This window comes from Panthera uncia (genome assembly GCF_023721935.1).
Source record: "Panthera uncia isolate 11264 chromosome B2 unlocalized genomic scaffold, Puncia_PCG_1.0 HiC_scaffold_24, whole genome shotgun sequence".
Classification (NCBI taxonomy): Eukaryota; Metazoa; Chordata; class Mammalia; order Carnivora; family Felidae; genus Panthera; species Panthera uncia.
In genome coordinates this window covers 56745719-56763414 of record NW_026057580.1, presented here as the reverse complement: position 1 = coordinate 56763414, position 17696 = coordinate 56745719, and the positions used below count along the sequence as shown (strand labels likewise).

The window sequence follows — 17696 nt, the reverse complement described above, 5'->3', positions numbered from 1 at the left end:
TATGTTAATTATACTGGAAATAAATAAAATAAAATAAAGCAACAAACATACCACTGTATCTCATAAGCAACTGAAAATTGCACCCTAAAGTTCTACTAAACAAGCACATGTCTTCAGCAACACACACTTAACAACCATAAACGTCCATTAGGCCAATTGTATCTCTGTCTCTGGAGCAAACAGTTGGAAAGCATGAAGACAAGAACATGCATAGAAAAAAAAAAAAAAAAACAGAAACGCTACATAGATTTACGAGCACTTTAAATTTTAACAAACTGTTTTACAGACTGTCCTTCTGATCCTGGATCTAGATACATCCTATCCCCCAGTTCACACTGCATTATGGCGCACTGTAATGCCACACTGCCTTATGGTGGTAAAGTATCAAATACCCCTCAGTTCAGAAGCAAAAGAGAGATCTGCTCTCCGCTAGAGGAACATCCAGATGACCAAGCCAGGGAGGATCCCACTGCAACCCCAATCTTATTCTGCTCAGGAAAGGTCCCCAACATTCACAACTCTGGTGACCGTCATCTGACTGATGGATGCAGGACACTTCAGGAAACTTTGCCATCCTCCGTTTAACAAACTACCCCAACTTACCCGGAAATAGTCACTGCATGCTGCTAGGACTGCCTTGTGAGCATGGAATTTCTGTTCCTCAGCAATCAGGGTGACGTCACAGAGGATGCCGTCACTTCTCTGTTGATTCAGCGCTGCCAAGACGCTATCATTGTGAGATTCCGAGTGGCAGAGCCTCTGGCCTGTCAGCATTTCTTGAATACTACAAAAGAGAGCAATTGTGTCAACATGCTTCCTCCCACCAGCCCCTGCTGTCCCTGGTGCCCCCTCACTCCTTCAGCACCTGTGTAGGGAGCGCAGATTGCAGCACACTACAAGAATGTGACCTTTGTGATTCTGTTTCCCTCCTCTCTACTATTCCCCTGCTCTCCTTTTCTCTTTCTCTTTTCCTCACCCCCTCAGGGTATCTTTCTCTTTCCTACCAGTGCTTCTCTTTCTGGATTTGTGTTTTTGTGTGTGTCCATTTGTCTGTGTATGGTCCATGTCTGTGGACCAGTGAGCCTCTGATTCTGGCCTCTGTCCCCTCAATACATGTACATCTCTGAGTGCAAAGCTTTCTCTGGATGTGTATCTGTATGTGTGTATATATGGGACTCTCTCCCCTCTATGACCCCCTTCCTGAGTCTCTGATTCCTTCTCTAGTTCTGTACCACTATGTGGGGGTGGTGCAAGCTCAGAACATGATCACCACCATGCACTGATCTAGCACAGAATCCACGGGACCTAAAAGACTCACCAGAGATACGGGAAGTTACTAAGTCTCCCCAGAGGTCACAATACTACAATAATAAATAAAACAAAACTGACTAAATGTTGATTAGAGAAAAAGGGGCTGCCACTGACTATCTCACGTAAAAAGCAATGAATAAACAATAGCAGATGATTATTAAACTTGGGAAATCATGTATCATGGGGGAACATCAAAAAAAATGTCATCGTAAATGAAAAACATCTAAGGCTGAAAGTAAAATATATCTGTATTATCAGCCTTCAAACTCTGTATGTGGTCACTGTACTAGACTTAGAAATGACCATACAGTTTTATTTGCTGTTCTATTTTTTGAAACTGTTATATTTACTCATTGTGAAACTTAGCCCTTCACTCCTTACCCCATTTTAAAATATTCATCCTATGTCCTTTAGGACTCCTAGGTGTGGGGTGCCTGGGTGGCTCAGTTGGTTGAGCCTCTGACTTCGGCTCAAGTCATGATCTCATGGTTTGTGAGTTTGAGCCCCACGTCGGGCCCTGTGCTGACACCTCAGAGCCTGAAGCCTGCTTCAGATTCTTTGTCTCCCTCTTTCTCTGCTCTTCTCATGCTTGTGCCTTCTCTCTTTCTGTCTCTCTCTCAAAAATAAACAACAACAACAAAAAAACTCCTAAGTGAAACCCCAGACCTTCCCAAAATAATGTAGAAGTAAGGCCATACATTGACTGTGTAGATAGCTCTGAACAATTCCAGCCTACATCTATGAATACAGTCTCCACAGTGCTCTAAAATCTCAGAACTAACATCAGACCAGGATTGGTGAGCGGCACCAGTCACAAGTTACTCCCAGAATGAGAACAAGGGCCATCGAGCCCTGTTTCTGGCCTTCGGACTCCTCTTGAAGCTGAGTGAAGATACCATGGGGATGACTGAGGATCGTCTCTCCTATCCTGACAACTGCTGCATCCAATTCTCCCCTCTGAATGTGAAAGAACCGCTCAGGGAAGCTGGGGAGTCGCCACTGGCCTGGTCTGCATGCTTAGTTTATTTAACAAAGCTCTGTCCAGACTGTGGTGCCAGTTGGCTTGTAAACCGCAGTTCGACACAGACTGTTCCACTTTAAGGTGAAACAAATGCTTCCTATGAAATGCAGAGAACAGCCTATAAGTTTTATTGGACATTTCTGACTGGGGAGCCTCAGAAATGTCAGAACTACTGAAAGAAAAAAAAAACTTGACAGGAGGTGATGATATAGGAAGTTCTTGTGGGAAGGTGGGAAGATTATTTTCAGCTGGAATGCAGCAGTGAGTTTTGAAATGGTTACTGTCATCGAATATTCATCTAGCAGCTCTAGCTATCCACAGACATTTAAAATCAGTAACTTAAAACCACATTCAGAAGCATAAGTAACTTTTAACACAAATTTCTATGCAAAGCCTAGAATGGAGATGAATTAGCATTACTCAATTAAAGAAATGAGGAAATAGTAAAGGAAATATTACATCAGCTAAAGTAAAGCTTTAGGATAATTTTTGAAAAATCTTTCCTAAAAGGATGACATTTTTATATATTTTACAGTCTTCCTATATTCCATGAATTATTCTTAGTGATTTATAATTATCAATTCACTTAATCATCATCACAACCCTATGAGGCAGGCATTATTATCTCTATTCTACAGATGACAAAACCAAAGGTCCAAGATCATGCATTTTGAGCACCTATCGCCAAGAACACAATACTGTAATTCAGCCTCCTGCTTAAAAAACAAGATAAAGACAAAACAAAACAAAATGGCAAGCTGTGAAAAAGATCTAAAAAATCTCTGTCGCAGGGGTAAAAGGTCACAAAGTCTATACTAACTTTGTATTTATATTATGCATAGTTATCTCAAAATCAAAGCTGCCTTTTAAAAAGAATACACATGAAGATAATAACAGGAAATAGTTGTAAGAAATATCTAAAATCAGCCTTCAAAAATATTTATCTTTGTACTGCAACTAAGATAAGTTTGGAGATAGAAAAACAGATTCCAATTATTACTTATTTGAAATACTCATAGACAACTTATTAGATACACTCATTTCTCCCTTTTAATATCACTTTAAATGCTAAATAAATATATTTTAAAATTTCATTTGTAGAACAGTAGAATATGTTAAAATAATTGCCTTCAAGTGTTTCCTTATTCATTTCCCAAATATAGTGCCACAATTTATGTCCTTATTATCAAGACTGAATCAGTATTTGCATTTCAGATATCTATTGACAGTGAATACATCTTGCCAGGGAAAGAGCAGCTGTAAACTGAAATTTGGCAAAAGATAAAGGGCTCAGCTCTGAAACAATGGTGATGCTGCATAATTTCACAGGATCATTCAGCTGGGCTTGAAATATTCAAGCTTAAAGAAAACAACATGCTAAATATTTAAGGCAACACTTGGCACAAGATTCCAAATATTTTGGAACCAATATGTTAGGAATCTTTAAAAGCAGAAACAAATACTCCAACATTTGGCAAGAAATAAAGGCCTATTAATCAACAAGTCTTTATTGTATTCTGAAAGTAACTTCCCACTCAACTCTCAGATATAAACCTGCAAGAGACTTCAACCCTCTAAATGTTAAGGCCTGTGTGGCCACAGAACACAGCTGGAAAGAGGCAAGCCCATCTGATGAAGTCAATAATCATAAACAAGGAAGGGGGTGAACCAGAGACCATTAAGTACCATGTCTGAATTAAGATGGGGAGCAGATACATGCTTGCAAATGGCTGCACTGACATCTATAATTTATATCAAAGTGGCACACTAAGCTTCCCAACAATGTCCCTCTGTTATGTGGGAAACAATGAAGAAGGAAGGAATAGAATATTCCCAAAACTTCCTAAATTACTGGAAAAAAAAAAACACATAAAACATGAGGCACATTTGCCAAGGGTATACAGATTTGAGTGTCATCCTAAAATTGGGAAAGGTCGACTGTGGAAGCAATGTTGCCACCTTAAAACTTACAGGTAAGAGCAGAAGGTGACCTGGCTTCCCCAGGGCAACCCCAAAAGTCTTTCCTCTGAGGGATCCCCTAAAACTACACTGTCCAATACAATAGCCACGAGCTACAGGTGGTTACTAACCACTGGAAATGTGGGTAGTCCAAACTGAGATGTGTTGTGAGTGTAAAATGCTCTCAATGTCAGACGTAGTATGAAAAAAGAATGCAAAATATCTCATTAGTATTTTTATATTAATTACATATCGAAATAATAATATTTGGGGTATACTGATTAAAAATAAACTAGTCAAATTTATTTTACCTGTTTCTTTTTATTTCTGTTAAAAGTAACTACTTGAAAATTTTAATTATACATATGGTTCGCAACATGGTTCTATTGGACGGTGTACAAGTTCCTAGGGGACATGTCCCTCCTTCCTTTCCACCTGAACTCCATAAGCTCTACAGGGCACAGCCTCTGTGGGTACAACATGGGAAGCCCCCACTCTCGAAGCAGCAGACTGCGTTTTAGTGATGACAGGATGCAACCATTTGACCATATGTCAGCATTCAGTAACGGAGATAAATGAGGTCTCACGGCACAGGACTATTCATGACTTCAAGTCTGTAACTTTCATTCTGGATTTGATAGCAAAAACTAAAAAATCAAATGCAGAACATGATGTTGATAACATGGTACACCCTACTCAGATGAAGCTCTACCATAGTGCAAATCACTATTTGCAGTTGACAGAGTTAACATTTTTGATCACAGAACTCTCACAGGGTCTCATTTTCATAAAGTAAATTTTGACTGAGTTTACTAAGTTTTTAACATGTAAATTCCAAAACAGCTATCTGGTTTTTAAACATTTGCATTTCAAATTTTAAAATTCAAGTCAATTTCTCTATCAATGCTTACCTAGTATTTAGACACACAAAATATATGCAAGTAGATTTCTAGTGAGGCTACCAATAAGATATCAAATACTTACAAATCAAAAGCAGTCAAGTAGCATGAAGAGTTTCATTTCTTAAACAGACCACACAAAAAACAGAAGACTGGATCAAAAAAAAAATGATAGTGCTAGAATTATTCATGATTATCTCAATTCAGTCTATTGATGAATTATCAGGTGAGTACCCTAATCACTTCAATTCTACGATCAAAATATTTCTATACAAATTAAATACATCAATATTAAAACAGCCCTATTTATTTTAGTAAGCAGACTATTAACTCCATAATGGAACTTAATTTTTCTTTTTTATAGAACACTTTATAATTTTTACATACTTTAAAATGAATGCTAACAATTAATAGCAATGGCCAAAATAATAAGCAAAGAAGACACAATATGTTAGAGGATGATTAAGAAGTAATAAAGATTATACAGAGAGGGACTTAATTATAAATGAATAGTTTTGTTTCATTCCTCCCTTCATTCATTCACTCAATAAACATTTATCCTATCCAGGTGCCATGCTAGATACTAGAGATAAAATGGTGAACAAATCAAACTTGGTAGCAGCCCTTGTCGAACATTGAGTTTAGCAAGGCAGTTACACACTAAGCAAATAATCTGGCCTCCCAGAAGCAATAATGCTGGAGCTGGGTGATGAAGGATAAGAAGGAGCTACTGTGGCAAAAAGAGTTTTCCAGGTAGGGGAGAGCAAGTCCTGGGATCCCGTGGTAGGAGGAAGCATGGTGCTCACAACAGTATGTCAAGGGTCAAAACCTTGAGAACAAGGAAGGACAAGGTCTGCAGCTCAGAGAGAGGCTTGGCTAGAAGTGTAAATCTGGGACTCATCTACATAGAGAGGGTAACAGAAACACAGCTCTGTCTCCAGAACACAGTGCAGACACAATTAACAGCGAAAGGTTGGTAGGAAGTTAATAAAGACAGTATTCAAAATACAGAAGGAGGGATGGGCTCCGTGGTGGAAAAGGACTGCCCTTTGAGTAGCAGGAGGGAGGAAACAGGCATACCAGGAACACATATTCAAACTCTTAGCATTTTTTTGGTTTGTTAAATATAAAGATTTAGTGGAACCATCTCCACTAGGCAATGTAGGCAAGGAAACATGGATATCTGGGTTCATCTGGGTTGGAATTTTGTCAGGAAAATGCATCAAAAACACAGGAAGCAAGAGAAATCAAGGATTTAAAGAGTTGTAGAAAATGGGTGACTCAGTCGGTTAAGCATCCAACTTTGTCTCAGATCATGATCTCATAGTTCATGGGTTCAAGCCTCACGTTGGGCTCAGAGGCTGGAGCCTGTTTCAGATTCTGTGTCTCCCTCTCTCTCTGCCCCTTCCCTGCTTGTGTGCTCTCTCTCTCTCTCTCTCTCAAAAATAAATAAACATTAAAAAAATAAAATAAAATTTAAAAAATAAAAATAAAAGATAAAAGTTATAGAATCTAAACTGGATCAGAAGGGAAATGAGGGAAAGAAGTGGATGATGTGTTGGTAGAAAGTAGCAAGGCCAGTAGATGAGACACTGCAAGGAGGTCGAAGTACAACCACAGTGAGGGAAAGCTAGACGGAGAGGAGATCCTGGTAAGAGTAAAGTGGCTGATATAGTGGTATCACAAACAGAGCAACTACTGGGATGCAAGGTCCAAGGTGTGACCATGGGAGTTGATGTCTCAGTAGAACAAGGTTTTTGGAGACAAGTAGATTGAAGATCCGAGGCCACCAAGTTGGACGGATCCTCCTTGCAGACACTGAGGACACTGGGAAATTGCAACAGGTTTGTGATGAGGAAGAACACTGTCATCTGGGTGCCAAATGCTCAGTAAATGAGGGGAAATGACCCTAACTATAGTGGAGAGGAGAGAGGAGAGAGGAGAGAGGAAAGAGGAGAGAGGAAAGAGGAGAGAGGAGAGAGGAGGGAGAGAGAGAGAGAGTTGAAGAGCATCAGAATGAGTATGTCTCTGTTGTATTTTGTTATCGTTGCCTTCTCAGACAACCAACTTGAAGAGTAATGATGGAGAAGCAAAACCACGTCCCAGGTGACGACAATCTCTCTACCTATCCCCCCAAATACATGAGATGTGAGGAGGGCTCTTAGCAGGGCTCCAAGTGGGCCTCAGGAGAGGACAGGTCTCAGTGAAGTCAGGAGGGGAAGGGAGCTTTTCAGGGTAAGGAGATTATAGAGCAGAGCAGACAATCACAGTGCAACAGTTCCTCAGGGAACAAGGGAAGTCTGGAAGGTGGGGAAGGGAGAGCTGTGAATCATAGCTGAGAAGGAAAGACCATTACGGAGATGAAGGTGCAGGGGAGGACAGGTGGCAGAGAGGTCAGAGTGGATCAATAAAAGCAGAGATGGTAGATTTAAAGTAAAAAACAATTTTGAGAAAAAAGCACATAGATCCTGGTAGTTAGAAATAAATCACTTGGCTGAGGTGGTGGCAGACAGATACCATGGTCTCTATGTGCCTGTATAGGCTGGATGCCACATCTGGAGCAGGATTTCTCAACCTCAGTGAAACGAACATTTGGGGCCAGATCGTTATCTACTATGGGGAGCCATCCTGCATATTGTGAGATGTTCAGCAGCATCCCTACCATCGACTGACCAGATGCCAATAGCATCCCTAACTCCAGTGACTACCAAAAATGTTGCCAGATATTGCACAATGTACACTGAGAGCAAAACCATCCCCCACTAAGAAACGCTGATCTAGAGCAACGGACCGGCTCTGGGGAGTGAAGCAGCACTGTAACCGGCTGTAACAATGCCTCCTTCCATGTCTGAACATATTTTTGGAACCAGTCAACTCTAATAGTTACAGAGTTGTGGAAGAAAGGCAGTCTCATTATTCCATAGACATACACAATTCTTAATTAATAAAAAGAATCTCCTCTGTTTCACACCTCTCATTTTTTGCTCTGAAGATCCTTTTGACTGTTTCCTCAGAGGATGATAAAGACTTGCGTCCACTTTGAATATTCAAAAAAAATGCCCTGTGTCGTCTTCTTGACTGCATCCACAGGTTTGGGTATGTGCCAAGTTCCTTCCTGCCCCAGAGCATTTCCCCATGTCACCCCACGCATCAGTGCTCAAATTACAGACCACTTCTTCAGGAAGACACTTTGTCATTCTATCAACCCTATACTTTTCCTTCAGAGCACTTTTCACAATTATATCTGCATTGTTACTGGGTGTGATTTGTTAGATATCAGTTTCCTCCATTGAATATATGTTTTATGAAGGCAGGAACCTTCTCTCTTTTATTCATGGCTGGATCCTCTGCATAGAGTGCTTGGCTCAATAAATATCTGTTAAATAAATGAATTATTAGAAGAATGTTGAGAGTATTTTGAGAATACATATCATACTTCCCAGAATGATTGCTTTAAAGGGGATGATGGTGATATTTATACAAGTATAGTTTTCTGATTCTTTTTTAAATCATCTACCTTTATAAAAGTATTCTTTTTTTTAAACATTCCAAATAAAAAAATATAGTAAACAGTATCATTCAAAGAACCATGAGATGTACCTAGGTTTGACCCGTAAATAGATCACAGTGGTTAACCCATGTGCTATGACACTAAACTCATACACACTCTAACTGGTTTACTTAATTCCTTCAAATACGTCTTGAGCCTTGCTCTGTACTAAGCCCTGGGATGTGCAGGGTAACTATTTCGGGGTACACTACACCAAGCAAGGAAGCATCCTACGGGCCCAACCTCAGGCAGCGTTCAGACGGCATTCTCCAGCTGGGTTCCTCAGGATCTCAGCCTTAGCAGTTTGCAAGCATTCCAGCTGAATAAAAAGACAAGAAAGAAAAGCACAGTGAGCTAAAGGCAAAAAAAGCACACTCTGGGCCTTCATGATGCGAATGCTTTAGAACCCCAAGGAGGCACCTAGGGGAGTTTTATAGTCCAGATTCAACTTTTTGACTGAATGCTCTTTAATAAGAAATGGTCTGGCATGTTTTTTACATTGTTTTTTTCCCCTCACTGGTATTTCAGAGACTAAGCAGGAAAATGTGTTTAAGAACCAACAATAGCTAAATTAAAGGTTACAGTAAAAATTAAAACATCAGATGGCCAAAGGGAAAAATTAAGATTTAATAAAATAAAGTTACAAAGGTCTACACCACAAATACTAGTTGACTTGTCCTTTATAGCAATTTTACTTTTCTTCCAAACATGAATATTTTTATTATTCAAACCAAGTTTTTATTAAGTTCAAACCAAGTATGTCTTGCCTAAGTATCTACAGAAAGATAATTTTCTATCAAGGAGCAGATTTCTGAAAACTGCTCAAAAAATAACATCTAGAGAGGGTGAAAATTAGTAGGAAATGGAAAACAGATTCTTACAGCAGATTTAGGATTAGCACAACTGGAAATATAAAATAGAATGAAGTTGTCAGGCTTAAAACAGCTCCTTGGCTATATACTCATTTAATCACCCCCTGCCCCCACCACATCGTGAACCTCCTCTCAGACTTTCTTCTCAATCACTCATATAACTCCAAACAGAAAAGTAAATTATTTGAATAGTCTGGGACCTGGTCCTCATTAGAGGATCTAACTCCCATTTTCTAATATATTCAAGTCGCAAAATTAATTCCAATCTGGATAATCTTAAACAGGCTCCCTTCTGTCCCATTTTAATTTTGAAAAGTGGTAACAGGGTAAAAATATTAAACTGTACCTATTTCTGCTGATTTCTATAAAAGAGGGAGCTATGATTTCTAACCTAACTAAAATACAGTATTTGGATATATCATAATTTCTTTAAGTATTCCATTGTTCCTGAACATCATATTGTTTTGAACATTTTCATACAATTATATATTTTTTTATTTCTGGTTTTCTTTAATTATTGAAAATAGGATGTCTAGACTTTCATTTATTTCTAATTTATGTTTTGACAAACCTAAAAATCAGCCTCATTTTCAACTGATCCAGGATTACTGAGCAGGACGGAGGCTCAGAATAATTCAAGGCACGTTGTTTAATTAGCTGAGAGATTTTCCTAGCAACCTATCACTGCTAGTTTCTCTCCAGAATCTAGGTTATAAACTTCAGGCTCTTACAGGCTAATGCAAACACTAACAGAGATGGACACTTCAGCTTTACAATGGCAAAAGAACATTTATTATTACAGAGAAGTGGGGGGGGGGGGGGGGGGGGAACCTTATCTTTCTGACAGTCTTGTAAATGCTCCCAATAATTAGACACATGGAGAACAAGAATCCTAAAAGTTAAAAGAATCCAAAATTGAAGGACACATTTAACTCGGTATTTTTCAGATTCCAAACACTATTAAAAATCATAAGATAAATTAAAGTCCCTTGCTATTTGGAGACCAACTCACTAAATGGGCTCTCCTCAGAAATTATCTAATTAGAACATGCTATACTCTGCAAAGTTTAGTGAAATGGACACCTTTTTAAAGGTGAATTAAAATGAGTCAAAGGATCGCCTTTGAAAAGGTTTATTGTTATCTATTATTTACTATTTTTACTATATGTTATTTACTCTTTACTATATATACTTTTATATAATTTGTATCCTTGGTTATAATCTTGGTTTTGTATAAGTAACATTTGTTTTTACATTTTATTAGGTATACTTCATATTTCAAGCTTCCCTTAAATGAAGTGTCTACTTCACTCAGCCAGACCTTCCTCCTCCCACTTCCTTGTATTTTTCCTATAGCAGGGAGGGATATGGATTTCTTCCTAAGTGAAGGTGCTCACTTCTTCCCACAAAGCCAAAGAGATCCAGGCCAGTCTCCTGCCTTTCCCTTCTTCAGAATCTAGAAATAGATTCATGGCTGGACCACCCTGGCAGGGTCCCAGGAGCAAAACTACAGGAAGAAAGGCTAGAGTTGCTCTCCAGGCATCTAGCTCTCAGAGCTGCTCACACCCCGTTAGGTATACAATCACATAAGCCCTGAGGGTAGTGCTATTTGGTACAGGAAGCTTGTGAGGTAGCTCTTTTTCTGTGAATTGAGAGTAATCACATTCAGGGTCTCTTTCAGTAGTGACCATCTGCAGCTTTCTGAGCCCACTGGCACCACAGAACCAGATTATTCTATGAGTTCTAGAATGTACTCATCGCAGCATGATCCCCAAACTATAAAGGTAAAACATCCCCTTCCACAAACTAGTCTTTGTAACCACCTGTGTAAAGAGCATGAGACTCTGATCTGTCTACTTCTACTTGGGGCAGAATGCTCCTCTCAACCTTGCCTCACTTTAGAGACCAGCACTCCTGAGGTCTGAGATCTGGTCCCTCGGCTCACCTGTTCCCTAAGAAAGGTCCACACATGTGTCCCCTCAAGTCCTGGGCATCCACCATTTAGCCCAAGATCAAATTAAATCCCTGAGGAACAAGTCCCACTATCAATGCTGTATCTTTAGGATACAATTCAAATGCAGCTTGCTCAAAAACACCTCCAAAGTTTTGGAGATTTTTTTGAATGATTCATAAAATACTTACTGAGGAACTAGTTTATGTAAGACCAAGAGCTGAATTCCTAGGATACAACAGCTAATGTAGGAGTTCTTCCTCTCATAGGGCTAACAGTGGACATGGTGGACAGCAAGAAGCGGCTTGAGAGTGTTTTAGCCTTCATAATCATCACTGATCTCTTCTCAAAGACATCCTAAGTAAGCACACTGCCCCCAGGCCACAGCGAGCTCTGCTTCACAAACATAGCCTCAAGACCAACTCCTAGCCCTTCCCTCTTAAACAAAAGGCTGCCCTTCAGCCCCATCCTGGCCACTGCCAGGGCCTGTTTAATTCATTCTTTAACCTTAATTGTGATACATGCCATGGGCTCTAAGCAGTTTCCTCATGTAAAAATAGTAACACCTACCTCATTGTGTTGTTGTGAGGATTAAACAAGTCTCAGAAACTATCTGTCCCATGACAGTTAGCTGTTATTATTATTGTTGTTGTTTTATTGTTACTTATAATTGATTATTAACACAGCAGAGAACTTGGCTCATCCTGTGTAATCAGGGAAGGGACTTCCCTGAGGATGGAACATCCAAGTTGATCTCTCAAAAATAATTATTACCTGGGGAGGGGTGGGAAGAAGGGTGGTTGGGAGGTGCCCTGGGCAGAGTCAACAGCCTGTGCAAAGGTCCTAAAAGCAGAAAGAAGCAGGGCCTGTTAGAGGCCAGAGTGCAGACCACACAAGCAGTATTAAGAATACTGGTCTCAGGGCTCCTGGCTGGCTCAGTAGGGGGAGCATGCAACTCTTGATCCTGGGGTCATGAGTTTAAGCCCCACATTGGCCACAGAGATTACTTAAAAAGAGAGAGAGAGAGAGAGAGAGAGAGAGAGAATGAGAATATTGGTCTCTGTCCTAAAATCAGTGGGAGTCCACAGAAGGTTTTAAAGTGAGAGACTTGAATGATGAAATTTGCATTTTAAAAAGATTGCTCTGGCTGTGGTTTGAAGGTTATTGGAAAGGTGCCAGAGTCCCCAAAGGAACAAAAGGGAACTTCCAACTCTTTGGCTCACCCTATAAGAGTAATCACTAGTTCACGCAATCAACCTCTCCCTAACATCAAAACCCCTCTGGTTTCCTGTCTGAGGGATCACATCTACTTGCCTTCATCAGATATCATCCTGAACAACCATGCCAAGTACTTGGCCCCTGGGTCTTATACATGGCTAGCACTAACTCATTGGTTGGCTGACATTGAATTCTCTGTTCAAGTGGGTTCCACTCTCCCCTTCAGTGGTTGATAAGTTCAATAGTGGTGTCTAAGGAGAAATCTTAAGTAGAGAGAGACAGACTGAGTGTCAAGTTCCCCATCTCACTCAACCCCAATCAGTCTCCTCACATGCATGAACTTGGTATTTTTGTAGCGTGCATACCTGTCCCTGCTCAGCCTCCCACAAGGTTCTGCTGGCAACCAAGCACCTCCCACCACCAGGCCTTAACTGACTGGTCTATGAGTCTGGACCTAATAGCAAGCTAAGCCAACCAGACCCCTTCCCTGGGATTTAGAATTGGAATCACCAGTCTCCAGATCAATTGGACTGCTTACTTACAAATAGAAAACAATACGGGAAATGATGTTGGTGGCTATTTTTATGCTAATCCTATCTCTACTTAAAATTTTGATGTTTTGCTTATCATCACCTTGAAATGTTATATTAAAATATTATTTATTTTGAGAAGATGTGGTATATGTATACAAAGGAATATTACTCAGCCATAAAAAGAATGAAATCTTGCCATTTGCAATCATGTGGATGGAGGTAGGGAGTATTATGCTAAGTGAAGTAAATCAGTCAGAAAAAGACAAATACCATATGATTTCATTCATATGTATTATTTAAGAAACAAAACAAACCAGCATCAGGAAAAAGAGAGAGAGAGAGAGAGAGAGAGAGAGAGAGAGAGAGAGAGGCAAAACAAGAAACAGACTCTTAACTATAGAGAACAAATCAATGGTTACCACAGGGGAGGTGGGAAGGGGGATGAATTAAATAGGTGATGGGGATTAAGGAGGGCACTTGTGATAAGCACAAGGTGTTATATGTAAGTGTTAAATCATTAAATTGTAGACCTGAAACTAATATTACACTATATGTTAATTAACTGTAATTTAAATAAAAACTTAAAAAATACAAGTTAATATATGAACCTTTAGGGGGATATTGCACAATCTATGTATGATAGATTGTACTTGATTGAAAGTTGAAAAGTATTAAAGGTCTCACTGAGACCACAATTAAATAATCTTCTAATCTGTATAAATCTCATTTAAATAAGTGAAAGTAAGATGCATGCTGATTTTATAGACTTTAACATTTTTATCTGCTTAACAAAAGCTGAAGCTGAACAGATGATTTATCAGGTAAAGTGATTAAAGAATGGATCAGTGGAACTGAATAAAATGCTATACAAAGTTTAAAATATACATATTATTTACCTTAATCACTGAGTTTTCCAGTGATTTCTCAAATTTTGCACCTTACCTGTCTCAACTTAGCCTCAGCTCTGTTTTCTGCCATGTGGACTGGAAACCAAGAAAGTAATTATGCAGGGAAAAGAAGCAGGCATACAGAGAAAAAGAGGCAAGAGGTGGAAACAGGACATTCTGGATCTTCCATGCACTCCTGCTGTGGGCATACATGAAACAACCTAGATCCTCATAATAAATTCCTTGTTTATTTAAGCTAACTCAACTTAGGTTAAAAGATTCCCAAGAAATTCAAATAGAGTTCCTACATAAAATTTTGTTTGGGGGAAAAAAGGAGGGGACCTTTGTTGCTTTAAAAACACATGGAGACATACCTATTCATTTATTATGAGCTCATCTGAAAACCTATCATTTAAATTTTAGCTACTGCTTCTAGGGGAAAATGCACTCCAAGAACTCCCCAAAAAACAGGTTTAGATAACTAATGTACATATTTTTGTGGCATTTAATACTGTTTCCTCTACATTCCTTAAAAGGCCAAGCACCTAAAGACTCAGTTTTTTTTCTTCAAGGTTTATTCATTTCTGAGAGAGGAAGAGTGCAAGTGAGGGAGGGGCAGAGAGCCAGGGAGAGGGGATCCAAAGCAAGATCCACCCTGTCAGGGCAGAGCCTGATGTGGGGCTCAAACTCACAAACTGTGAGATCGTGACCTGAGTGAGCCAAGCTTAACCTACTAAGCTATCCAGTGCCCCCTGAAGACTCAGTTTTAAATGGTTTTCCATACAAATTCATTATATGAGGAGGCAAATGCTATTTATGCCTCTGGCTTAGTGGTCAGCCACTAAATGTGTAAAAAACATTATTTTGGTAAAGAGAGAATTTACTGATGTCACTAGATATCATTTAAAGGCATGAAATATATTTATAAAAATAGTTAAGAAAACGTGTTTAAATTTTAAGTATCTTTTGATCAGCTTCTTGGCTCAGCTAAATGAACTTGGGAAAGAAAGAAGGGATTTTCCCCTGCAGCATAACTACTATAAAAACACAATGCAGATACAGTACTTTCCATTTATCAGTGTAAAGATTGGCTGTGATACTTCTCAAAACATGCCATCTCCCCCAAAAGATTAGTAACAGGAATTTAAGTCTTTGTACTTAAAAATAGACCAAATAAATGTAGCCTGTGAACACAAAATACATATTTTATAAAATGGAGCCCCACATTCACATATCATGTGCTGCCATGTTACTAAGGGCTAGTCACTTACCTTCTTTAAGTCTCAATTTTTCCATTTTCTAAAAATACAGATAATACCACCTTGTCACAAGGCTTTTATAATGCATGGCACACCTAGTTCAAAGACTGACAAATCACAGGGCCTCAGTAAACCTCAATGCATCTCCCTTTATTATACATACAAATGTGAATCATATAGTGAATTGCTCAGATGACAGGTATGTGGGTGAATTTTTACTTTTGCTTCATTTTTCGCTAATGTAGTTTACATGCTAAGTAAAATTTTTTTTTACTTACATGGCACTAAAATTTTTTTAATGCCAAAAACGCATATGGCAGCAATCTCTAGCAGAAGCTTGCACTCACCTTGGAAATGCAGGAAACATTTCTCAAAACCACAGCAATTCTTTGACATATCAAAATTATTCATTGGCCTTACCCTTAGGAAATGTTCGTTGGTGGAATCCCCTCTTTTACTGGTGAGCTTCTTTTCAAATAAAATCTGCTTGGTACACAAGATTGAAAAGGTTTAACCTTTATAGTTTCACTTTCATTAAAATGTTTCCAGGTTGCCAAAGCTTCACTCAGAATTTTTTTTCATTTTTTTAATGTTTATTTATTTTTGAGAAGGAAAGAGACAGAGTAAGAGTTGGGGAGGGGCAGAGAAAGAGGGAAACACAGAACGAAAGCAGCCTCGAGGCTCTGAGCTGTCAGCACAGAGCTTGACAGTGGGGGGCTTGAACTCATGGACCACGAGATCATGACCTGAGCTGAAGTCAGACACTTAACCAACTGAGCCACCCAGGCGCCCCTGCTTAGATTTCTTTTTTAAGTAAACATTGAAAACATAGTATTTACAAAGGAAAAAGAACTTATTAAACCGTAATAGTGTGAAAGGGGAAAGAAAAGAAAAAAAATAAGTATCTTAGAGGTTACATGCAAAAGAAAGACCAGAAAGGATGCCTGGGTTGCTTGGTCAGTTGAATGTCCAACTCCTGATTTCGGCTCAGGTCATGATCTTATGGTTTGTGAGATTGAGCTCCACGTCAGGCTCTGCACTGAAGGTATGCAGCCTGTTTGCAATTCTCTCTCTCCCTCTCTCTCTGCCCCTCCCCCACATGCTCACATGTGAGCACACCTATGTTCTCTTTCTCTCAAAATAAATAAACTTAAAAAAAAGAAAGAAAGACCAGATAGACTAATCTAGGTTCATATAATTAACAAACATGAGATATGAAAAATTAAGCGATGTTAATTATACCATTTAGAGGTACATGCAAAGAAAGATATACTAGATGAACTAATCTAGGCTAATAAAATGAACATAAGATAATTAAATATTAAGCTTCCTTAATTACACTAATAAAATGTAATTAGGATGTGCACCAAACCTACTAATATATAAGAAGAATAAAAAGTTTATTCTTTTTTTATGTTTATTTTTTTTTTATTTTTTTTAAGTTTATTCATTTTTGAGAGAAAGAGACAGAGCATGAGCAGGGGAGGGTCAGAGAGAGAGAGAGACAGAGACAGACAGACAGACAGACAGTATCCAAAGCAGGCTCCAGGCTCTGAGCTGTCAGCACAGAGCCCGACACGGGGCTCGAACTCAGAAACCGTGAGATCATGACCTGAACCAAAGTTGGACACTTAACCAATTGAGCCACCCAGGCACCCCAAAACAGTTTATTCTTGCTATTATTGTATATTTGTTTAATAATATTTTAGTATTATGCTTTAGAAATACTTGACAATTTTTAAAAATACTAATTATTTTTGATCTGAGAAATTTATAGTAATTAAAGGGAAGTATCACCAACTCTTAAGCAGGCAGAAGTAAAATGCAAGAGTCTACAGGAACAAAGAATTTATAGGAACAAAGCCAAGAGATTGAAAAATACGTGAATTATAGGTGTAAGTCTTTACCATCAAAAACTAGTTACATTAGATGATTCTTCAGTAAACTGAAAGGCTTGTTAATTTCAAACATCAGATTACATCAATATGTCTTTTTTGTTTTTAAGTTTATTTATTTACTTTAAGGGGGAAGGGGCAGAGAGAGAATCTCAAGCAGGCTCCGCACTACCAGCTTAGAGCCCGACCCAGGGCTCGATCCCATGAACCATGAGATCATAACCTAAGCTGAAATCAAGAGTCAGACTTTTAACCAATTGAGATACACATGCACCCCCTCAAGTTAATATGTCTTAAAAGGAGGGGTGCCTAGGTGGCTCAGTCAGTTAAGCATCCGACTT

At 39.0% G+C, this 17696-nt stretch overlaps 1 protein-coding gene across 5 annotated transcripts in view; it reads right to left on the bottom strand.

Moving 5' to 3' along the window:
* Positions 1–17696, bottom strand: part of KLHL32 (kelch like family member 32) — a 238752-nt gene that overhangs the window by 182960 nt on the left and 38096 nt on the right. For 3 of the 5 annotated variants that reach the window (XR_007462784.1, XM_049654024.1, XM_049654028.1), the window contains exons 2-3: positions 8984–9059; positions 604–784 (exon numbers count right to left, since the gene is read on the bottom strand). Coding sequence is in view for 4 of the 5 variants with exons in the window: in XM_049654024.1 (XP_049509981.1) it covers positions 604–784; positions 8984–9006 (204 nt within the window). In the remaining variant the exon portion in view is untranslated. Of the gene's footprint in view, positions 1–603; positions 785–5275; positions 5343–8983; positions 9060–15880; positions 16776–17696 lie in introns of those variants that run through there. The other 2 variants (XM_049654027.1, XM_049654025.1) reach the window with 2 other exon arrangements.